This window comes from Abramis brama (assembly GCF_963993115.1).
Source record: "Abramis brama genome assembly, chromosome: 17".
In the NCBI taxonomy this organism is placed as follows: domain Eukaryota; kingdom Metazoa; phylum Chordata; class Actinopteri; order Cypriniformes; family Leuciscidae; genus Abramis; species Abramis brama.
This window is the reverse complement of record NC_139979.1, coordinates 6594448-6620215: the sequence shown is the minus strand read 5'-3', so window position 1 is coordinate 6620215 and position 25768 is coordinate 6594448. Positions and strand designations below refer to the sequence as shown.

Here is a 25768-nt window from a genome sequence, read left to right as displayed (position 1 = left end):
TGCCAATCACAGAGGAAGCCACAACAAACGCACACGCGGGAATGTCAAAGCCTTGAGGTCTCTAGCTAAGAGAAGCCCACACAGAATCATTGCCTGGAGAAAAACTGCAGAATTTGAACTGCTGACAATGTTCTGCCCCTATATTGTTTGTTTACTAAATGCTTTGGCAAATCTGATTATGATTGTGTAGTCACCAATAAGAATATTCTGCAGCTTTTGCCCCAAAATCAATGCGGAAAATGAGGGGAAAGTCCACAGAATCCGTCTAGGCCTCGCTTAGTGTTACTTACTGGACTGGCTGAGACGTTGCATCTTCTTTGACCCTAAAAATAAATAAAAAAAGTCACAAAAAGAGCATGATGACAACAGAAATAAAACACAAGACTAACATAATCAAAACAAAAACATGGAAAAACAGTCAAACAAATATCAACACATATGATGTGCAGGGCGGTATGACAACAAAGGTGACGCATCCAATTATAATTTCGTCACATCTGTTTTATTATTTTAGGTTTACAGTTGTGAGTCAAAATATTTTTTAACACAGGCAACCTAACATGATTGGTTGGGAATATAACATCTTATATAATATTATCTTTTGATTTGATACTGATATTGATACTTGATTTGATATATAGATATATATATAGGTCATACCAACCACCCGCCATTACATGTGAAACAAACTAAATATGCAAATAGATATGACCATGATCATTTTAAACGTATACACAAAAAAAGAAAACATGCAAAGACATGGAACACTTAAATATTTTAAATAAAAAGAAACAAATAATAGAAATAAAACAGGGAAATTATCTTTCTGCCCTCCACAGACAAGTCGACCACACAAAGAAAACACACCGTCCACGACACATAGTCCATCAGACTCAATGTGTTGAGCTTAAAACTATATAAATACATAAATAGAATAAATCCACCACAGCATTACCCTGTAAGAACTTCAGTAACATACAAACCACAAGGAAAGAGGGTTAAAGGGATGGTTCGGAGGAATTTCAACCTAGGGTCATTTGCACCATGACCTTGAGCCAAACACCCCCCCAAGAAGCCTTTTTTCCCTTGGTCGAACATTATTAAAGTTAGAGCTTATTTAGAGATATCAGCCGAATGAATGGCTTAGTGCAGGCGCTAATGGAACGTAGGCTGTATCTCGTAAATTACCCCACTAATAATACCCGGAGTGGTACCAAACTTCTACAGTAGTACAAATAGGTTCTGTACTCATAAAACGAGGCATTGGAAAGTTTGTAAGTACATCAGGAGTTTATTTAAAGGGTCACTCACGACACCCCCCCTCTTTCAGCTCAAGTCTAGCTCACAATCTTTTTGAAAAATGCAACTTAATTGGGCGTGGTGGCTGTGAGAAGAAAGGAGGGGAGTGGGTGTGGTATGGCACGGCAGGGGAGAGGGGGGACTGTCATCGCCAGTGGCCCATGCATGCATATCGACTCACTAAAAATCAGTGGTAAAACGTGAGGAAATGCTAGATTTTTTTATAGCTGGCAAAGTTATAGTCTAATGAAATACACTGACACCTTATAATTGTATTTAAAACATATAAATGCACATGTATATGTATAATTATGTCATTATAAAATATATATTTGTTTATATACACACTATAAATGCATATATTTGAAAATGAAAAAAAATTCGCTAAAAAAAAAACGTTCCGTACATAGCCATCTACGCGCCCCCTAAACCCACATAATAAAGATGGACAGTGACATAGAAATTTGCACAAATTAAGCATACGTTCCATACAATTTTGAGGTATTATCGAAATAATTATTTAACAAAAGGCAAGTAAAATGGTCAGGGTTACATTTTAGACACACACACCTCTGAAGCGATAGAAAAGTCCTCAGGACCGCATCACTCGCAAGACGAAACCTGCATTGGTGTACAAGGCCGAAGTCCACCATTCTCCAGTTGAATGGTTGCTACATAGTTTAGATGTGTCCGTGGTTGATGGCCAACCAGCCGCCCGCAGTCAGAGTCTAGCCCTGGCAGCATCGCGGGGAAAGATGCACTGGAACTTTTGCACCACGAAAACAAACACGCGTCCCATCATTACCTCTCTCATCTACTACGCGATAGGCGATATCATAGTTTGACATGTCTGTCATTGGAAAGATCCACGTGGTGTCATGAATAATTAATATAAAGTGTCTTCTCATTGGATAAAAAACTCAGTCTCATTAATAATTATGAGACACCGATGAGTCATCAGAGTACTATAGTGCTCTGCCACGTCACAGTCTGTGACGTGGACACGATGAAGATTTTAAACCCGGAAGACGAAAATAGTGGAAAAAAAACAAAATTTAACCATTTTCCCCCTACTATTAAATCTAACAGATGCTAACTTTGTCTTCAATGGTGTTCAACACACATACCTCTGTTAAAATCTCAAAAATTTTGGTTTAGGGTGTCATGACCCTTTAAATAACACTTGCCTGATGGCTAAAGCTACCGCTAACCCGGACGTCGAAGTCACTTCCATTATTTGGGAAAAGCACGTAAAAGTCCTGGCAGAAAGCGATGCATAAGGATGTAGTGTAATGACGTCCAGTCCCAGGAATGCACTAATATTTTGTTGGTAGTACCAGTTTGCAACAATTATTAGTTAACACTAAGTTGTCAGAACTTTGGAAAAAATAATAAAAATAACAAAAAATCTGCCAGGACTTTTACAGGCTTTTCCCAAATCACGAAAGTGACCTCGACGTCCGGGTTAGCGGTAGCTTTAGCCATCAGGCAAGCGTTATTTAAATAAACTCCTGATGTAGCAACGAGGCAACTTTCGAGGCAACTTTCCAATGCCTCGTTTTATGAGTACAGAACCTATTTGTACTACTGTAGAAGTTTGGTACCACTCCGGGCATTATTAGTGGGGTAATTTACAAGATACAACCTTGGATACATTAGCGCCTGCACTAAGTCATTCATTCGGCTGATATCTCTAAATAAGCTCTAACTTTAATAATGTTCGACCAAGGGAAAAAAACTTCTGGGCGGGGGTGTTTGGCTCGAGGTCATGGTGCAAAGGACCCTAGGTTGAAATTACTCCGAACCATCCCTTTAATGAACCCCTAAAATAAGATAAAACTGTTATGAATGCTGTCCTGAATGCATGGTGTACAGTTTCAGATCATGTTTAGGTAAATCTGGAACCCCTTTATCCCCTGTCAGATCATTTATGCATTTGTCTGTGTGAATTAATGGAGAAAAAAACATCTGAATCTGAAGTTAAATATGGTTAGATTTTCTCCTGAAACATTTTGTGCAAAATGGTAAAACAGTGTGACACTGCCCTCTAATGGTCAAATGTCTTCTCTTAAGGAAAAGATGCCAACCTCTGCAAAAGTGTAGCAGTCTCAGCGTAGCAGGATTATATATCATTAATATATTATTATATGATATATTATGTCGTTATCATAAATATACCATGGCTGGCAAGCAAGCTGCCTTTGATTTCAGTCACACATTAGGTAACACATTGGGTTGAAGCTAATGCCACAATAACTTGCAGAAAATATGCACTAGTTAAGCGGTGACTCGCAAGTATTGCGTGTGATGTTCTAACCAAATTACCCTCTTTCTGAGCTGTTCTCAGACTGTTAATTTAACCTCAAATGACTGTCCTCTCTCCTCCTCATCCCTCTCTATTCTCTCAGTATCTCGGCGCTCTTGAGTGGAGGTGGAGACACAGGCCTCATTGATGTGACAGCTATAGAATGAGAGCTGACTCATCACTTTAAATAATACACCACACATCTCACCATCAGAGTCTCAGCACAGTCCTCTTAAAGGAGCATTCATGCTTATTTTCAACTTAACGTCCATCGGCTCCATCTGTGGCCTTACGTTTGAATCGGTTTTGTAGAAAATGCATCTACAGCACAATTTGTAATATTCCAAGAAGGTTAAAATGAACATTCATCAAGTGCAAAAAACAAGAATGTTGTTATAAGAATGTTTCATGAGAACACATCAGATATGAATGATGTTAAAAGAACATTCTATACATGTTATTTAAAGAATGTTTGGTTACACTTTAGTTTAGGGTCCAATTTTCAATATTAACTACCTATTAACTATTACTTTTGCCTCAATAAACTCCTAATTACTGCTTATTAATAATTAGTAAGGTGGTTGTTAAGTTTAGTTATTTGGTAGGATCAAGGGATGTATATGGTCATACAGAATAAGGCATTAATATGTGCTTTATAATTATTAACAAACAGCCAATATCCTAGTAATATGCATGCTAACAAGCAACTAGTTACAAGTGAGAAAACTAAAACTAAAGTGTTACCGAACGTTTTATCTTGACCTTAACAAAACAGTGAAAGTTGTGGGAACATTCCCTGTTAACTGGGTTAAGATGTTAGGGCCATATTCAGACTGCAGGCATTAATAAAAATGTTTGCATATTCAAATTTTATCCAGATGGGTTTTTAAAAGTCTAGACAGCAACGTGAAATCTGTCTTTTTTCTCCACATATGGAGGTGGTTTGACAGATTTTTTACAGATCCGTCTCAGTCTGGACGCTCTGGATGCTCAAATCAGATTTCAAACTGTATTTTCCGTCACTCTTAATGCGACACACAACGGTAACGTCAAAACTGGTGCCGGAAATACCGGAATTATTCATACGGAATTCAAATGGTGTGTCCAAAGACTTGGTCATTTTCCTGTGCGACGGAGGAGTTCTGCACCGCAACTCCACAGGGCACTTATGTGGAGAGCGAGATGATGCACCTCCATTTCTCCTGCATCCGTTTTGAAAGCTTCGTCACATACATGTACGCCTATGTCGTTAAAAAAGCAACCCATGCAGAATATGCTACCCATGATAAAATAAATAAATCTGAACATATCCTAAAACAGTCTAAATCATACATAATATCTAAATGGAGTTTGCTCCATGTAAACAGTGGCCATGATTAAAATAGCATGCATCCGGTGAGAAGTGAGCACAATTTCTGTATGCATTGCACTATATTAATTATGCATGAATTTATTACATTTGAATGGACACCAATGAAGAATGATGCTTTTTCCCCGCAGATAGTATAGTAATGACATCTACTAGCAGGGGCTAACAGTTCCATGCTAACCAGCTAAACCCTGACCTCTTCAGCTATTTCTAGCAGAGAAAAAAGTCTACCATCACTTACACCTTTTAATAGAAATGTTTTTCTTACTTCCTAAAAGCCTTATAGAGAATATGATATGGAAAACAGGACTCTTCAGAAACGATGTAAGGTCATTCAGAAATTAACTTGCTCAGCGTCAGCGATACTGATAGTTTCCATGTTATTAGGAGAGTGTGGCATTGCGTGAGGTTGAGTTAACCTTTATGCAGCGGAAACACTGATTACACATTCATACAGACACTTTGTGAGCATTACCAAAATGTGCCGCATACGAAAGCAAAAACATGACAACCAACAAGCTTTACCATAACACGAGAAATATAAACCCATGGCAGGGTTATCATTAACTACAACTAAACCTACTCAAAACATTTTTGTAAATTGAATTACAGCTGAAATAAAATCAAATTTGATTAAAAAAAATTAGAAAAATGCTGCATTGGTTAAAGTAAAAGCACTACAATTACTGGGAATAAAAAATAAATAAAGTGAACCTAAATAGTAATACTAAAATTGCTAAAAAATAAAAAATAAAAAAAAAATAAAATTCAAAAGTACATTAAATTTTGGTAACACATTACAATGAGGTCTCATTAGTTAACATTAGTTAATGCATTAGTTAACATGAACTAACTATGAGAAATATATTTTTACAGCATTTCTATTTTTTAAACCTTTGTTAATGTTAGTTAATAAAAACATTCATGTTCATGTTAGTTCACAGTGCATTAACTTATGTTAACAGATACAACTTTCGATTTTAAAAACATATTAGTAAATGTTGAGATTGACATTAACTAAGATTAATAAATACTGTAGAGGTATTGATGATATTCATTGATAGTTGATCCATTGATAGTTAAATGAAACCTTATTGTAAAGTGTTACCCAAAATAACATTTTTTTTTTTTTAAAGTAAAATGAAAACTGAAAATATAAAAATGAAAGCTAATTCAAAATATTAATACGAACTATAACAGTATATAACCAACACTAAAATATACACTGACCCGCAGCCCCTGAAAGTGCTGGTGCTCATTCATATGCAAAGAGGCCAATAACAACATAAGGCTTTTACATACAAGTATTAAAGGCATAGTAGGAAAAAAAAATAAGTCAGACAGTAGGTAGAAAACAGTCATGTGTGAAAAAACAAGTGAACTGCAAGGACAAAATGAAATAAAGAAATGCATTTGACCTCTTTTTCAGCTGTTCTGTATGAAGCGTGTGTGTGTATACGTGTGGACACACTGGCCTCCTGCTGTCAGCGATGCACAGAAGAGGAAAGTCCTGTTACATAACACAGAGCTGAATCTCTGCATGGGGCATAATTACTCCACAATTACAGCTGCCAGTGTGCCAGTCTGTGCTGGTCAGTGGGGCTGGCAGTGCCCGCGCTCTCCTCTCTGCCATCACAACCAAAACACAGCAGCATCCACAGCCTTCAGCCTCACGTTAGAGGAAAAATCCTGCCATACTGTAATGTTTTCTCTCTAGCTCTCAATTTGTAAACCTAATAAAGTAGCATTCTTTTTACAGTATTTGCACAGTATAAAAACAGTATGTGCATTACGAGGACACATGAATTTTAAGAATATAATGATGATGTGCACAGATAAATAATTTATAATAAATAATGCAACATTCCATGAAAAGAAATGTCGATTTTGATGTCGTGGTGACTCATTTATGACGCCACAAGCGACATGCACAGTTTAAAAATTAACTGTAAAATACCATTTTTAATAAAATAAATAAATAATGTAAAATACAGTTGAATGGCCAATATGTATGCTTGACATAGGGAGCAAAAAGTATTTTTTTTTCCCTGGGTACATAGATATGAAATGTACACTACCGATCAAACGTTTGGTGCTTTTATTCAGCAAGGACACATTAAATAAAAAACATGACAGTAAAGACTTTTCCGTTGTTGAAATGTTTATATTTCAAATAAATGCTGTTCTTTTGAACTTTTCAAGAGATTTCTTTCAAAAACTTTTCTTTCAAAAAATCTTACTGACCCCAAACTCTTTAACAGTAGTGTGTGTGCAAATAGCTGTAAATAGCCTTTAAATGTTTCTTTAAAGCTCAAAACATGGTCTAAACACAAGATTTAAGATTGCAGAATTGTGTGAATGAGTGTGTGACAGTTGGAGGGACAGTAGGAGACCACTTGATTTTTATGAATGTGGAAATCTGTGTGTGTGTGTGTGTGTGTGTGTGTGTGTGTGTGTGTGTGTGTGTGTGTGTGTGTGTGTGTGTGTGTGTGTGTGTGTGTGTGTGTGTGTGTGTGTGTGTGTGTGTGTGTGCAACAGGTGGCATAATCACAGCAGGAGCTTAGCAGAAATGGTGTAATCTCATGCCAGAAAGAGCCAGGTCAACATGACCTGCACTGTACCATCTGAGAGACCACAGAGTGCCACTGAATAAACACACACACACTTGAGTAAACCACAGTACACAAGCTGCCTTAAAGGAATAGTTCACCTAAAAATGAAAATGATTCACCCTCAAGCCATCCTAGGTATATGTGACTTTCTTCTTTCAGCTGAACACAGAGTAATATTAAATTAAATGAACTATCCTTTTAAGAGACAGAGTATGTGTGTGTGTGTGTGTGTGTGTGTGTGTGTGTGTGTGTGTGTGTTTGGAACACAGCCTCTGTTCCAAAACATTGTGTGCTGTCTTGCTGCATAATGCCTACATAGCATCCTAACAGAAACTGAGCCTCATAAGTGAACAATTTTGAAAGTTTCACATATGCAGCAAAACCATGTGCCGCACAACTAGAGCTTGTCTCAAATGATTTCAAAAGAGTTTAGTTTTAGCATGTTGCTATTGGGCTAAATTGTTTTTCCTTAGTATTTTTGTCTTGTTTTCCAGTACAAATATCAAAATATTCTTAAGTCAAGATACTTTGACTTGAAATGCAAAATGAATTAAGACAATCAGTCTTATTTTCTGGAAGAAAAGAAAAATAATAATCAAAATAAGTGACTTTTTGCTCAAAACAAGAAAAAATGTCTGCCAATGTGGTCAGAAAAATAAAATGAATTCAAATGGAAAAAAATATAATTTTTCTGACCACAGAGGCAGATATTTGTTCTAGTTTTAACCACAAACTCATAATTGTGATGAATTTTTCAAAAAACAATAGGGCCAGATTTACTAACAGCTTGTGGCAGCGCAAACCCTGCAGCGTTAAAAAAATACTTTCAGGATTTACTAAAGACATGCAGTAAAAAAAATTGCGCTGAAAAGGCATGGACAGGGTTATTTTTGCGGCTGGCTTTATCGCATATGCATTTGTAGTTTCCCTTTCAGCTGCAAAATTTACGGGAGGAGAGTATTTAAATGAATCATGCAAGGTGATTTACTAAGGTTTGCACTCGTCAACTTACTGGTATTTGTGCCATTATTTACTGCCCAAAAAAAGCACGTCTTAAACCAGATGCTAATTGGTAGAATGCATTGTTCATTATGGAAATGATGTGTTCTTTAATTTGCACATCGTCAGTAGATCACGCGCAGAACTTTACACTCCCATCGACACTTTTTTGGAATTGAGCTCTCACGCTAATTTGCCCTGTTAAGTAAATCTGGCCCATAATACAGTATCTTAAGACATTTTGTATCTCAAAAAAAATTATCTTGCTTTAAGAATATTTAAATATTTGTACTGAAAAATAAGATAAAAAAAGATAAATAAAAAAATTAAGTAAATAATTCCTTTTTTTTTTTGTAGTGTATTTTACGTTCCCATTTGCTCCAGTAGCAAAAGAAAAAAAAATCTGCAATTGCATTTCTATGAATTTTCTAAATATTGAGAGATTGGTTACTCTCATGCAGCAAAATCAACTAGTTTTCTGTCATTTAATGCCAACACAAAGTATAGTGTATATAAATATAAGAAAAAAAACGTTGCTAGATTTACGATGTTAATAACTGTGGAAACATGTTATAACAGTCTGCGAAAAGGTCAGATTCCAATCAGAGTGAGCTAATTGATGCATGTCAGCATTTAATCAATTATATTTATGATTGACATTTTGCCCACCATCTAATTTTTAATCACTGAGCTTATTGCAAAGCATTATGGGATTATATTCTTTGAAATGTCCCTTAAATAATTTCATCAAAAGGCAGCATCATAATTAAGTTGCCTACATTTGGAACCTTAAAACGCTCCCTAGGAGATGCATGCACACAGCATGACCACTTGAGCCAAAAGCAAGCTAACTTTACAGCTTGCCCTGCCCTCACACAGTGATGCCTGAAATAGCAGCCGGGTTCATGGCGGTCCATCATAGCGACAGACACCTGTTCATTAGGACCATTCAGCAGGGTGGCAGGGGAAGTGCCTCCCTTGAACACATTTCCCTTTAAAAGAGGATTAGCACTGAGGGAGCTCTCGATTCCAGCTGTCATCGGTTCCGCAGTGGCATCTGGATCAAAAAGCAATCTCATTTGAGCTGGGAGTGCCGTGATTGGTCGCAGCAGACCCTGGTTAACCTTTGAGTGACAGCTTTAAATCCCTCCTCACTTTTAACGCCACCCCATACATCCAGCATTCAGAAACGCACGTTCACTTTTCAGATCCGTAAGCAGATGTTGCAACATGAACCTAAACACAAACAATCAAGATCATGAGCGTGTAAATGCCAAATGAAAATGGAAAATGGGGCAAACATAAAACGCTGATAAGGTACAGCACAAATTTGTGCTGTTTTTAAGCACGTTTTCTGTAAACTCTGTCCAATTTATGTTCATTCCTGGCAAGAATCACTACTACAATTTACAATTCGATCTACATTCGTCACAATTCTGCACTGATGGGAGTCATGGGAGTCACATACCGATAGTTCTTTGGTCACCCTGGTATTAAGATGTGTTTTGGTCGATCGGATCGCAAGTGGACGATGTTAAATACAGGTGTAAACAGGGGTCTAAAACGTTTTAATCTTGTCCACTTTCGACCACTTCCAGAGGTAGCTGAAAACGCATTCGACCGGATCGTTCGAACAGCCACAAAAGATGCCTACTCTCCGTCTACTGACTTAATGTGTAAACTTAATGGGAAGACCACTAGCCAGACGGGATTTAAACTTTGTCGGCTGAAGACCCAAGTTTGGTTTGAAGACGAAAAACGTACCAAGCACAATGTTCTCTCACCATTCCTGATTTCTAACACGCACTCAGCACATTCGGCATGACTCAGGCTTGCAGTGTGAACGCAGCCTAAGCTGGTTTGCTGGTTTTGGGCACATTTCTGATGGTCAGGCTGAGGCTACGCTTTCCAGGATTCTTTGATGAAAAGAAAGTTAAAAAAAAAAACAGCATTTGTTTCAAAACAATATCTTTAGCGTGTACACATTGAGGTTGTCAAAAGTTAGTTGAACGTGAGGTGTTATAGTCTAAACCTGTGGTTACTCTGCTCTGTACATCCGTATTACCCATGTGGCTGTGCTGTTGTCATGCCAGTGGGTGGGGGGAGGATGAGGGAACATCTCTTAAGAGTAAGTTACAATAATAGCCTACATGACTAACAATAGAGCGGTAATGGATACTCCAGTATTGCTGGAGAGCACAGTTTCCTGTCCCTGTCCAGAACAAGCCATCAGTAAGTTAAACGCTGTCAGTGTGCTTAACACATGTGTTAATGTGGTCACAAACACACACACACACACACACACACACACACTAACAACTGTGCCAAAAAGTCATTAGTATGGTTACCAAATCCGATCGGATCAGTCAGACATAGGACACCTATCATTTCCCAAAGAAATGATATCCAAAGTAGAATCCATCCCACATAAGCAGTCGACCATCACAGCAATAACAGTGTAATGCGGCACGCAAATACACATGAACCATGGCATTAAAGCAACAGAACACCAAAAAAAAAAAAGAAAGTCTGTTATCATTTTAACATGGCATCCCATTAGCCGACCTAAAAAAACTGGAATCTGTCTTTCACTGATTAAGATTGGAATATGAGTGACCGATTAAATGAATGCCTTTAAATATTCTCTTCAAATCCTGGGCATATTGAATAGGAGTTCAATAAAGTCTATTATGCCTTTTAAATTGATTTTGTTTATCATCATCTAAATGTAGGAGAATCCCAGTAATAAAGTTGTCCATGCAACTATGAAATTTGGAAAAACTTGAGGGTGAGTAAATGATGCCAGAATTGTCATTTTATTAATTTACTGTAAAAAGCAATTGTCATTCCCAAATTGTATCTTTCTTGTAAAAATAAATGCACATATATAAGCTCTCTTTATTTATCTCTCTGTTGTAATAATAAAGAGATCAACCAAAAATGAACATTCTGTCATCCTTTACTCACTCAAGATATCTTGAAGAACGTTGGGAACCAAACTACATTGGGTTCCATTGTACAAACATAGTTTTCAGACATTTCTGAAAATATCTTCATTTATGTTCTACAGAAGACAGAAAACCATTCAGGTTTGGAAGGACATAAAGGATCAGGCATCAGCTCTCAGTGCTGCTGTCCAGGGTGCTGAATCTGATCTTCCAGAGTCACAGACCAGCACAATCTAATCTCAGACTGACCGCCCACTGACCATCTGATACATGTCCACCGAAATAGCAAGAGCTGCTGAAATAACCAGTCACAGTTCCAGTGTCCAGATGTACAAAGTGAAACTGTTTACAGTCATGTTTACAGGTTAACAGCTAGGCTGCTACAATGAGCATTTCTGAGGAAGAACTAGTCACTAGACAAGGTTCATGGCATTGTGCCTTTAACAAAACTGAGCGAATGAGATTTACGAGCAGAACTACACTACCGTTCAAAGTTTGGGGGCAGTAAAGATTTTTTAATGTTTTTGAAAGAAGTCTCTTCTGCTCACCAAGGATGCATTTATTTGATTAATCATAAGGTAAAACAGTAATATTGTGAAATATTATTACAATTGAAAATATATTTAAAATGTAATTTATTCCTGTGATGCAATGTCATTACTCCAGTCTTCAGTGTCACATGATACTAATATGCTGATTTCCAGCTAAAGAAACATGTCTTATAATTATCAATGTTGAAAACAGTTATTGCTGCTTCATATTTTTGAGAAAACCATTATACCTTTTTTCAGCATTTTTTGAACAGCATTTATTTAAAATAGATTTTTTTAAAACATTAAAACGTCTTTACCTTTGGGTCAATTTAATGTGCTCTTGTTGAATAAAAGTATTAATTCTTCATGTTACAGTCCATTTTAAAGACGAAAGTGAATAATTTACTCTTCATCATGTCATTCCAAACCTGTACGAGAGCAAACATACAAGAACAATGACATCTGACATCAAATGTGGCACGACCTGTCTTAAGGCATTTTCTAATACATGCAAACATGAATGACAGGAATTTGTGGAAGAGAGGATGATTTTTAGCACATACTGACAAATTCTTTTTGGATGCTTATAGAGCTGATGGGTAGTATCGCCCATCTCCTTTCATGTTAAATGGAAGATAAAGAGCTTTAGAACAACATGAGGGTAAATTATGACAGAAATTTTGGGTGAACTGTTCCTTTAAGAACATACAACAAGTTTTTTAAATACTGTCCAAATGGAGCAAAGAGATTAGATTGAGAAAATGGGCCAGACACAACTCAAAAACCCACTGCTTCACAGAAATAATATCCGTAAAGGGATAGTTCACCCAAAAATGAAAATTCTGTCATCATTTACTCACCCTCAAGTTGTTCCAAACCTGTATGAATTTCTTTCTTCTGCTGAACACAGAAGATATTTTAAAAAAATATGGGTAATCAGATGTTGATGGACCCCACTGACTTCTATGGGAAAAAAATACTATGGAAGTCAATGGGGCCCATCAACTGTTTGGTTACTGACATTCCTCAAAATATCTTCTTTTGTGTTCAGCTGAAGAAATTCATACAGGTTTGGAACAACTTGAGGGTGAGTAAATAATGACAGAATTTTATCGCTTCTGAACATTAACAGACTTCATTGTTTATCTTTTACTCTGTTGTGCGAACACTTAGACTAAGATACTCAAATACATGAAAATAATCTGTGGCACCAAGCAGAATTATAATGTGCTAGTTAGTGTAACTATATACAAATCAACCATTTCAGACAGAACAGGTACTAAACTTCAACAGCACAGCCTCTATATAAACAAGCTTGCATGTGGGTCACACTGCTGATATCCATGAACCCATTTGTTTTTAAAGATAAGCACATTTTCATCCTATTATTATAGAGATGGTAATCCCCTGTGTGGCCATCACAGGAACATGTGAGAACATTAAATGCATGTCAAATTGTGTATTTGATCTGATTAGATATTGCACAAACAATGACAGGGGGTTTCCTAAGCAAACACTTCAAACAGCATCGTGTTCTTTCTGCTCCTGAAGTCCACACCAGTCACTAGACTTCTTTCAAAATCATTAAAAAAATCATACCATCCCCAAACTTTTAAACTGTAGTGTAGATAAACACTCTCACCCCTTGCTTCTTCTACCATTCCCACAATCCCCTGCACAAAACTGCAACACAGCTCCCATTGAGAGTACATTGCTCACTCCATGCTAGTGGACACTTAAAGTAAGCATCATAAGGACCAAACTCCAAACATAACTCTAAAAAGGCAACCCGTTCTGTCTAAAGTGATGTTTAAAGTATCACCCCCGAGTGTGTTTGACATCTCTTTATTAAACAGTCATTCTGTGGCATCATGGGAGGTGAATGTTGCCTAATGCAATGTGATCTGACTGCTAGTTCTTCTACTACCCCAACAGAGCCAAGAGAGCGCGACTTCAGTCCAAAGCTATTTATAGTCGTCCATGAATAACGTGAGGCTCTTCAGGATTTGCATGCAATCAGCTTCAGATGAACCGGTGCCACATCACACTCTCACATTTCTGCGCTCATTTCGACTGGCCAGCACACACACACACACACACACACACACACACACACACACACACACACACACACACACAAGACCTGCTTCCCTTCATTGCTTCACTGTCATTCTCTTGACATGGTCAAGAAAGAAGTCAACAAAGTCATTTTACTTCTGGTGTCAATCGGTGCAGGTGTGCAAATGAGATTTAAGAGCTACAGAAAACAATTACTTCAATTTCATTAACTTCTGCACTCTAAGATTTCTGAATATTGTGATATTGAACCACTTTTATGAGGCTTTCCTGTAAGTTTTGGAGATTGAACATGAGGGTGAGTAAAGGCCCGTTCACACCAAGAACGATAACTATAAAGATAACCATATTAGCGTCCACACCAATGTACGAAAATGTTCTGTTTATAATAAGCATGTGCTGCAGTTCTGTCGTCTGTAGCTTTAAATGCTCAAGCTCTTTAAAGCAGGATGGATTCTGATTGGCTGTCGTCAATTGACTGGCTGTTTTTATTGTTTATCAGCTAGAAAAAATCTTTCTGAAAGTGATTCCAGTGATATCATTCCTCTTTGTCATTACCGATATAGTTATGGTGTGCACTTGTTTTAGAAATGCATCTGTATGTCCTTGGTGTGAACGAGCTTTAAATGTTGTCAGAATTGTTATTTCCCGTTAACTATCTCTTTAAGCAGCCTGTCTGTAATCACTATGGGGTTTTACATAAACACAAAGACTCTACATGCCCATAAATGTAAAGCAAACTGAGAAACATCAAGGCATTTGTGCCAGAACGCTTCTAAACGCCGCACACTCTCCATGTTTCCCAGTGTGCCGGGTCAGCCTTATGCAATAGCAGGGCAGAACTATACAGCAGGAGTGTTGGGTTTCTCAGCACTGTGACGTAGGGCTCTGTGTACTATACTCACGCTGGGCGCTTCCGCTGCACAGGAAACTGGCTGACTTCTGATTTACTCATACACTGCGTATCACAGCATGTTAGTTTGAGGTCATTTATTCTGTTTTACTGATGAGTCAACAAATGTTTCCTGGATCTAGTGCACACATAAGCATACAGTGTATATCTACCTTATGTTCAGAAATGAATTCCTATACTGCACAACATACATGGTTTTATAGAGGAAACAGTAATGTTTTAAACAGTAGTAGGCCTATGCCATACTGCCGTCACATGCCCTCATGTTTAATTCAGTGGATGCTGTTTTTTGAATTTTTAATCAGCTTTTCTTTAAAAATGCTTTTATTTTTGACAGTCCAATTATATAAAAATCACAGCTTATATTACTTCTGGTTCATTCACTACATGGAAATGGAAAGTCTGGTCAAGCACATTGCGGGATACAGTAGCTCATTACAGTAGCATACTATTTCTATTTCTAATATATCATCAGATATTTTTGCATACCATTATAGAATTTATTCATATTTTAATTTAAATTAGCTTTCATTTTTATTTATTTTTATTTTTAGTAATTGCTATGTGCTTTTCTCATTTTTATTAGGGTTTTTAATATTTCTATTTATCTGTAATAATTTTTTTTTTAATTTTAGCACTGTTTTAAAAATGTTATTTCAGTTAGCTGCCTATTGGGAAAATTTCTATTTCAGTTTCAGTTTTCCATGTTCAGTTTTCTTTTCATTTCAGTTCTGACCTTTGCGTTTGTGTCTCACGTCTTTTGCAGCATGACACAGAGTTCTAAACATACAGTTCTAAAGGTACACTATGTAACTTTTTTTGTTCCAAATTTACAACATTTATATAATGGGCTAGATTGAATCACAACAGTACGCCTAAAATAAGAAGTGTTATTGTGTCGGGACGACAACAGCTGCGGAGTAGCCCAATACCTGCGTGACTCGTCATATACGTAGAGAGAAGTAGCTCTGGAACCTCATAAGTGACTGATTTAGAACAGTATGGCTGCATTTACACTTCAAGTCTTGATGCCCAATTCCGATTAGTTGACTATATCCTGACATTTCTATTTATTTTTTGATGACCAGCTTACATCATCTTTTAAAAGTGACCGATATCCGATATCGGCATTTACACCATTCACTTTGACAAAACAACCCAAGGTAGATGTACTGACCCAGAAAAGCTTAGGCCAAAAAGGAAGTAAAAATGGCAATGGACGCAGATGAAATGATAATACAAGCTTCTTTAAATCTTTAAAGGTCAGCAAAACATTGGGTTGAGTTTTCGTACTCCATTGCACCACTGAAAAGAGTCATGTGATCGTGGTTGGTGTCCACCCGAGTTGACTTCAATCGCCACTGTTGCTTTTTCAATGATGTACGACTCGCATTGACAATTAAATATCCGATCTGTCTGCTTACATGGCAGATGCAAATGCACATATCCGATTTATATCAGATTTATTTCCACATATGAATGAGGCCTGAAACCGGATATCGGTTATAACTGATATCGGAATCCATGTGCTTTTTCCTGCTTACATGTCCTTGGGTCATATCCGATCTGTGCTACAAGGGAGGGAAAAAAAACGGAATTGGGTCACTTGAAGCATGTAATGTAAATGTGGCCTATAGTGTACATCAGCAGCAACAGAAGATTTGATTCGCAATTGGATTCAAAAGAGTTGCATATTTCTAAGCTAATGATGCAATAAAGGTAAAACTACACAGCTTTTACTTTGTCTGCCTTTTTAGATAAATATTTCCACTGAGCACATCGCAGGCAGCTCTAGATTATGAAACAAAACATCAAATGAAGGAAATATAAAAAAGTTTAAAAAAATTGCATTATCACATAAATGTAGTGTGAACAGCAGGGGAGAAGAATGGGTAACTTTAGAAAAGAGTGAGAGAGAAAGAGATAAACAGAATACAAAGATAAAAAGAAATGAGAGAATAAGTAATGTTAGGTGACAACATGAACGAGTCACAAATAGGAAGGTGAGTCGAAATGAGAGGAGGGCAGAGGTAATGCCGACAAACAGAAGCTCTGCTCAGCCATCATATGGCTTGCTCTCAATGCAAATGCTTATTTAACTTAATTACGTAGCCTTCTAGACATGCAATCCCAGAATGCAGTCCAACAATCTCAGTGAAAAAAAATCCAATATGGTGGACTAGGGAAAAGATTTCACTTACTATTCATTCCGTACTGAAAAGCATTGTAAATATACATCTAAAAATGTAAAAATTACTTTTATAGGGCTGGGTTGAATTAAAGATTTATCTATTTTAACCGATTCTCATTTTGATGAACCGATACCGATACTGGCTCGATCTTTTAGTCTGTGCTGTTTTCAGTTTCAGTGAACAAAACTTCACTAAACATTATTTGTAGCGTGCCTGCCATCCAAAAAAATTGCAATAAGCTTTGTCTTTTGTTGCTTTTGAAATTAAACAAAGACCCAGCTTTCAAAATCTAAATCTAAATAAATGTTGTTGTTGTCTATTCCTCTTTACTACTAGTTATGGCACAAAATAAACGTCAATGAACATCAGAAGGTATGCTGAATGTGTACAATACAACTCATGTCTCAATCAGTGTTTCACGGAGAGTTGTCAACAGAACAGCTTGTAAACTATGTCATGTAACATCACATTTACCTCAGGAAAGCCATTCAATCACAAGAGCTTGATAGTTAGCTAGACAAAAAGTTATGACAGCCACCATTTAAAGGGGACCTATTATGCAAAATTCACTTTAACATGGTGTTTGAACATAAATGCGTTTCCGCAGTGTGTACACAACCACCCTATAATGGTAAAAATCCACCCATTCCTCTCTTTTAAACCCCATAAATCATAAGCAGTATTTCTTTTGTAGTGTCACAAATGCTTAGGCCCCGCCCACGACTGCTGACTGACTCTGTCCTATTAGCATAGACCCCGCCCAGAATGAGCTGTGCACAGTCCGCCATGTTTATCTCCTTGCCAGAGCATTTAACAGCAGCATTCAAGTAAGAAATGTATTCTTATTAAAGCTTCTTATTCTGTGTGCGTGCTTTGGCTGTGTTGCGCTCAGAAAACCATACATCAGAAATTTGGCCTGATATGGTTTTAAAACGCATGCATAAACTTTCATGATGATGAAGAACTGTAATGTCACGTGAGCGTGACCACGATAGAGATGATAATCAAAACCAAATAGATGTTGTCAGTTTTTGGCAAAGCATCCGAGGCACAAGCTGTAAAGGCTCCCTCTTCTGTAAAGGAGGATGGGGAGCAGCAGCTCATTTGCATTTAAAGATACATGTACGAAAAAAGCATGTTTTTCCTTCCACTCAAAAATGGGCATTTACAACGTGGTATAATAAATAATCTATGGGTATTTAGAGCTGAAACTTCACAGACACACTCTGGGGACACCTAGACTTATATTACATCTTTTAAAAAGGGGCATAATAGGTCCCCTTTAAATGTTTATATTTCAGTAAAAACAACATGGAGTAGAACAGTGATTATATCATATCATCAAAAGTTTTTATTATAAAAACCTGCCTTATGTGCAATTTACATGTTTGTCTACAAATCAGTTGTTAGGCTTCAACCTTTAATAGTAATGTACTAACTGACAGGATTCCCTGTATTTTACATCATTAGTTGAGAATATTTTTGTACTATTCTAGATATTTGATCTGAGATCGAATTTAAATCGAATCGCAAGTTGGCGAAGTATTGCTTTATGTTAGCAGCATGATTTGATCCTGCACTACTTTCTATGTAGAGCGTTCCAAATCAGTCTTCATTTGAGAATGCTATTCGCACGGGATTAGTATTACCCCTGGACCTCTGTAATTAAGAAATTACCCCCTGACGTCTGTGTTTTTGGTGGCTCATTCACACGGGCAAATAAATGTTCGTAATTCCCTCGAGTTTACGGACTTTACAGCGTGCGCCCACCCATTCACACTTCACTAGCTGAACGTGCTGAAACGAAGATCGCGCTGCAGTATTGCAATTCAAAAAAAGAACTTATTTAAAACCAATTTATTAGAGAAATATATTATATATATATTATAGAATATCATATTATTGTATAAATATATCTTCTTTTTCTTTTATTCTTTGTCCATATTTACAACAAGCCTGCCTGAAGAAGGTATTATAAATACCGAAACGTCGCGATAGGCTTGTTTTTCTATTCATTTTATTTGGTTTATTTCATTTTATATCATTTTTACTCTTTCACACTTTGATTTCTTGAGATACTTACAGGATGGACGTCTTTAGTGTGAGACAAAGAAATGCTCCACGATACAGAAGTTACACTAGCACAAAAAGCGTCCAAACTTTCCAAAAGAGCTTCCATGCTGCGCCAAAATACTTAATTTGACGTTTCCATGACAACGGTCCGAGTTGAGCTTCCGGATCACGTCCGTAGTAGTAGTTTGTTTTTTTCTTTTGCAGCACTTCATAGTTTTTATTGGAGAAAAACGGACTGTTAAACGGCCGTAAAATGGACTGTTAAACGGCCCATAATGGTTATTACGTTCTTTAGGAAACGATAGGCTCACAGAAAAACAGCCCAAATCACAGACATGGGGATTCGCACGGGACTGGTATTATCAGAGGACCCCTGTGTTGGCCGAAATACGGTAGGTAATTTTCGGGGGAATTTTTACAGACATTTTTACAGACATGGCAGATTCGCACAGGATAAAAATCACAGACGACCTCTGCGATTATTACAAATTACCGGAGGTCCCTAGGTAATACTAATCCTGTGCGAATAGGGCTTTAGAAGACAGCTACCTACTGTATCTAGGCCATAAGCAGCTCACTAGGTTTTGGAACAGAGCTAAAAGACACACCCTCAACTTTTGGTTAACCAACATCCGGTGTTTTTTCACAAACCAGCCCATTAACATCCCCTCTGCCAGCTAGCACACTGATGGAAGACGCTAATGAGCAGGACGGAGCCATTTGGTGTGTGTTCTGCAGTGTGGATTGAGCCTCACTGCGGCTCGTCCCCCCGGGGGCGACAAGATGTGTGTGTGGGGGAGGGGGTCTCATGGAGGTTCTTTACATGGTAGCGGGGGATGCCATGTGTACTGCAATTCTGGTCACAACGTTCCTCACTGTTAGAATGCACAGATGGATAATGGATTTGAGGAGGGATTCCCGTGAGTACTGACGGGAAATTATTTCAATGTATGAGCAAATGACAGTCTCAGCCTCAAGCACACCCACAGTCCAATCAGAGACTGGCTGATGCAAAAAACTGGCAAACACTAGAAGCAAATAGGCAGTTCCAGTCAGGTTGACGCCCGAGAGTCGTGGGTCCAAGGTCTGCCTCGAAACAAATGCATGTTCATGCAATGTTAAAGGTGCTGAATGTAATTGTTTTGCCTGTACTAAAGCATAAAAATACCATATGTTTGCAGATATTTAGGAAACATGCAAAGTTCAAATACTTGTTTCTCAGAAAAACACTTCTACAGCCAGTTATTCTACTGTGAAATGTGCGTTCCGTGTCGGGATGTCTGTTTTTGTTTTGGACTGTGTGATCCTGCCTACTGCTAATTTACCCAATAGTATTTCGACAGCATGGGTTGGCAGTTGGTGTAAAACAGCATATTGCAGACATGGAAGCCAGCAAACAAACAGGGTCAGAGATCGTAAATTCTACCCGACCTAAAAAGCCTCAGCATCAATCTAAAAAGCTCTGTGACCAGAGGCATATAAAACAGACACATTAGCATTGTCAATTGCGCTCATTCCTGTTGCGTTTCCTCAATCTGGCAAGTCGCGTGAGCTTCGAGTCTAAGGAAGAGGGGGTGGGGGAACAACCCTCTCCAATATTTTGAATTTGGACTGCAGTGCCTACTTCAACCACTAGCTGTCAATATTACATACTGCCCCTTTAATGCAATGAGCAATTTTAAGTAATAGCTAATTGTTATATTTGCCAAAGTTTGCCAGGTTAGTGGCATCAAATCTTTGATACTCAAGTATTTGTTTAGTAATAAGCTAGATATCCAAGAGTATAACTGTGTTCTGGCAAATTGTACAAAACAAACTGTGGTTGACAGCTATACATGTTGGTCCCATGGTCTTCAAGTCTAAGCTGACATTTCTTAGCCTGAATGAGTTGCGAATGAGAACGGCAAGTCAAAAGATTGGCTATTTCAGAAAGAGACAGAAAGAATAGGTGAATATAGGTGGCTGTGGGAAGCACGCACCAACTTGAGCACACTTACTTTCACAGGGTGATACAGGTCTCGTTCTTACCCATAGGCCTCAGTGATCCCAGAGGGAGAGGGGACACCCCCTGGACACAGCAAATCTGCAACAACTGCTCTCTCAATGCAATCTCTCTCCAGTCAAATCTCTTAAACATCCTGTCTCTTTCATACTCTATAAACACCTCCCTTGGCATGCTCTCACTTTCAGCAACTAAAACTCTCCCTCACTCTCCATCTCTCTCTTACTGGATTTGTTTCAATTTCTTTGTGGCTCATCCAGTGAAGATGACAGGAAGTTGGCAAACACTTCAACAGAGGGCTTCTTCATCTCTTCATTCTCCCAGGATTCCCTGATCTGGCTTCCAGCCACTGTTGTGTGTTTATGCTTATGCCTCTTTAAAAACAAAAGGAACATCCTGTGGCCTGACTGCCGTGGTTACGCCGAGATGTATGGTGCAACAACCAGGCTTAAAACTCTCATTAATGTCAAGTCAACCTGCTTGTTCTCCATTACCACCTTGACTAGACAACATCTAATTCCAGAACTATCATGCTAATGAGCAAATATGATGCATGAAAACATACTGTGAACTTTGTTCCCAGTGCAGAAGAGCTTTTATTGAAACTAAGCTGCAAAAACGGCTCATTCAGATTCAGAAAGATGCTTTAACACAATTATGATTGGCCACATTTCCCAACCATCATGGCATGGAGGAAGTATGACAGATACTATTAATCCTAGACACCAGAAGAACTAATTAAAAGAGTATAGTGGTAAAGTCTGTCAAATCTTGTGCTATTGCTGTCTGTGTGTAGCACCTTCTGCTTTGCAGAACCTTCTGAAAGGAGCAAAAATGGGACTGGGGTGCGTTTCCAGAAAGTAGTGTTAGCCAATTATGGTCGCAAGTTCCATCATTATCAGCATTGATACACAAGTCTGTGTTTCCCAAAACCTTAGTTCCAACAAACATTCGCAAATAGCATCACAAAGTTGTGGGGTTGGAAGATTATTTTATTGTTTGCATGACATGTGGACTTAATAAATCCTTCTCTTGACCAAAATCAGCAAGCTGAGATTCAGCACAATCTATATCTTTGATTTCGAATAGATACAAATGCCATTTACGTCTTTAAGTTTGTCAAGAGATTTAAAGTGCCATTTTTGAAGAGTGTGCATGTGCGTACTAATACTTAAGAACGAGCCAATGATTGAATCTGAATCTGTTGAACGACAAATTTGCGACAATGCGGTTTTGGTCATGACTAGCTAGTTGATTTCTAGTTGATTTCAAATGATGCATCGTACTATGATAGTTCCCCTATTTAGTTCCTATGAAGTTAGCCAATCATTACAGAGCTTGTACGAATATAAGTCTTAAAAATACAGTAGCTAAATCCGTCAATTCAATTGGAAATAGTCCACTTAAAGTCCACTTAAAGCTGCAGTCGGCAAGATTTTTTTGATCATATTCACTGAAACCGACACTATGCTCCGACAGCACAACATAAATCAGCCGGTTTTAGAAAAAAACCCGCGCTTCTTCCTCCCCCTCCCCCGCGCACGTTACAATATCACATGCACACGCCTGAAGTTTGCAGGTGTGTTGGATTGTACGAAGCGTGATGGCGAGAGAAAATCTACTAACAAGCTTCCAATTCCTCGGTTATTGCTATCTATGGGTAGATTAGCCAGGGCAGCCTACCTCCGACGGATGAAAATCTGGTGCACACGCACTGACGAACACAAACTCGATGGGAGGGTGCTCGCTGGTAGTGGGGGAGGGGCATGAAAGTTGTAAACATTCAAAATTTTGGCTAAGTCACCTCAATCTGCCAGACTTGCCGACTGCAGCTTTAAAGGTGCTCTAAGCAATGTTGGGTGAAGTCACTTCTTGTTGATGTTCAAAGTATTGTCAAACAAAACGGAGGCTAGCTCAACCCTCCCTCCTCCTCATCCTGTCCCCCCATCCCCAACCCCCCTCCCTTCCGTGCTTCCTGAAACAGTCATGAACCATTTAGAAAAACCAAACTGGATTTACCCACCTGTCCAGCAAAAACAGAGCCACCTGAATGTCGGATTGGAAGCCCTTCTGCCGGCGGAGTTCTTGCCACCTTTTGAACGCTTTTCCTATGTAAATTCGGGATTTCACGCATTCCTTCTCCTTTTCCCTATTCTTTGTTATTTGTTCATCGGAACGTCGTCTCTTTGGTCGTGTGTCAGCCATATCAATTCTCAAGAATATACATTTTTAACGTTAGTTGTTGTCGTTATCTAGGACATCTCTCCTCTAGCTAACTTCCCTCTTCATGCTTCTCTCTCCTCCACTCCCCACACCCCCCTTCATGTGCACGCGCACTAACCCCCAACCCCCAACCCCCACCACCAAATCATTCATGTCGGTTATTGGCTGGAACACTGTTTGTTATGTTTCGTGGTCCAGGCTGGGCCAGTTTGTTTTTCTTGCCGTTTGTGGAGCCTGGGCTGTCTACAGAGACCGTGTTTTTTTACAGTGTGTTCAAGGGACAGGCAGCTAGCGGATAGTGAGGAGATGTTTGCTGGATGTGACAAAAAATGTTTAGGCCTAAAAAACGTGTGACATCGCTTAGAGCACCATTAAGTTAGTCAGGGTTTTATGCGCCAAAAACAGTCATAGTTCAGAGCAGTGGTGCAAAACTCAGTTCCTGAAGGGGCCACAGTCCTGCAGAGTTTAGCTTCAAACACACCTGATCCAGCTAAACAAAGATTATCTGAGAACTACAGCAGGGTTTGGCCTGCAGGACTGTGGCCCTCCAGGAACTGAGTTTTGCACCCCTGGTTTAAAGGAAACAATTAATTATGCAAATTATGATGATATGACCCTTTTAAATAACACAAATGAAGGCATGGCCTTGTGGACCAGCGATGAGAATGTGATCAGGCCTCGAGTCACATGACACGGGCAGCAGCTCTGCACATTCACTGTTCAGTATAAGTAACAGTCAGGGGCCAACAAGCCGCCGTGTTGTTGTGTAACTCTACACCGGCCGTTTGCACACTACTCTAGAAAAGATCAGAGGCCTCGTGACTGCGTCCACACTAATGCTAACCAACCATCACCCTCCCTTATATGACATCAGCACATCCCTCTCGCTCTCTCGAAACTATGAATGGTGGATGTGTGTGTTTAAGAGGGAGGGATCAAGTGACTCACCTAAAACACACACACACACCAGCAACGAGGTGGCATTCGGCTTTACGTCTGTGACTCATGTTTACTTCACTTATTGCACGGAATCGGCCCTATTTCCATGCTGCAGTGTTAATATTTACCTAATGATAGAAGCACGTCTCCACACCCTCACAAAAAAAGTCTGTGAGCTAAAGACACTCTGCGGTTGCTCATATTTCCTGTTTGAATCATAGAGTTTGTGCATACATTTATTGCACACTGCTACCAAATCACTAGCTGGGGGAAATCAGATAAGTCATTAACCATAATTAGCCTCAAAAACATTATCTTGTTTTGAGAGGCATTAAGAAATTGCAAACATAAACAAACATTTTCATTGGGTGTAACGCAATACATGCAACACAAGTTACATAATCAAATTACTTTTTTCCAAGTAACTAGTAAAGTAACACATTACTTTTAAATTTACAACAAAATATCTGAGTTACTTTTTTCAAAGTAGTAATGCAAGTTACTTTGTTTTCCTATTTATTGACACAAATATACTTTATGTATTTAATGTAAATCTATTAAGTAATGCCTTTGCTGCCGAGCTTCGATAAGCAAAAATGACTTTAGATAAACATCACATTTGTGCCTCTTTTTTGTTTTCTTCTCCTGCATCTTATTCTTTTGTAATCCAGAATGTCCACACAGCTGAAAGGTTTGTTTGAGCTGCGTCCGCTACTGTACAGGCACAAATTATTCACTTATTTTACTTTTGGTGTGAAAATGCCTTTACCTTTGCCAAAAGTAGAACTTTTTTTTGTTATTAAAAAAACAAACAAGCAAGCCCAGCCCAGATGAGAAAAAGTAATGCAAAATTACTTTACATAAAAAGTAACACAATTAGTTAGTTTTTTTAGGGAATAACCCAATATTGTAATGCAAGTAACTTTCCCCATTTATATGAATCATTTAATTCATATATACACCATGAAATAATACAAAAGTATCTTGGTTTGCCTAGCATTTTATAAACATGAAACCAGACCTTTCTAAACATGAAACAAACAACAAAAGTTGTTTTGATTGTATAGCAGGGGTATTCAAACAGAACATTTCAGTTGTGACTGGTTGTAAATCATGAGATTATTCGTTACTATTTTATTCTATTGACAGCCCTAGATACAATATTCTTCGTGGAAAGATTTAATGTTACTTTGACAGAAGTAGCCAATCGCTTAATTTTCAAGCAATGTTTCTATTTTATGTTGTTACTAAAATGTCACACATACTATTTCTCTCATGCAGTATA

General features: G+C 38.2%; 1 protein-coding gene across 15 annotated transcripts in view; it reads right to left on the bottom strand.

Annotated features, from left to right (window-relative positions):
- Nucleotides 1-25768, bottom strand: part of rims2a (regulating synaptic membrane exocytosis 2a) — a 191259-nt gene that overhangs the window by 164070 nt on the left and 1421 nt on the right. Inside the window, exon 3 of one of the 15 annotated variants that reach the window (XM_084088645.1) lies at nt 291-323. The exons of the other annotated variants lie outside the window; for them this stretch is intronic. Within the exon in view, the coding sequence (XP_083944771.1) occupies nt 291-323 (33 nt within the window). The remainder of the gene's footprint in view (nt 1-290; nt 324-25768) is intronic. 15 annotated transcript variants of the gene reach the window in all.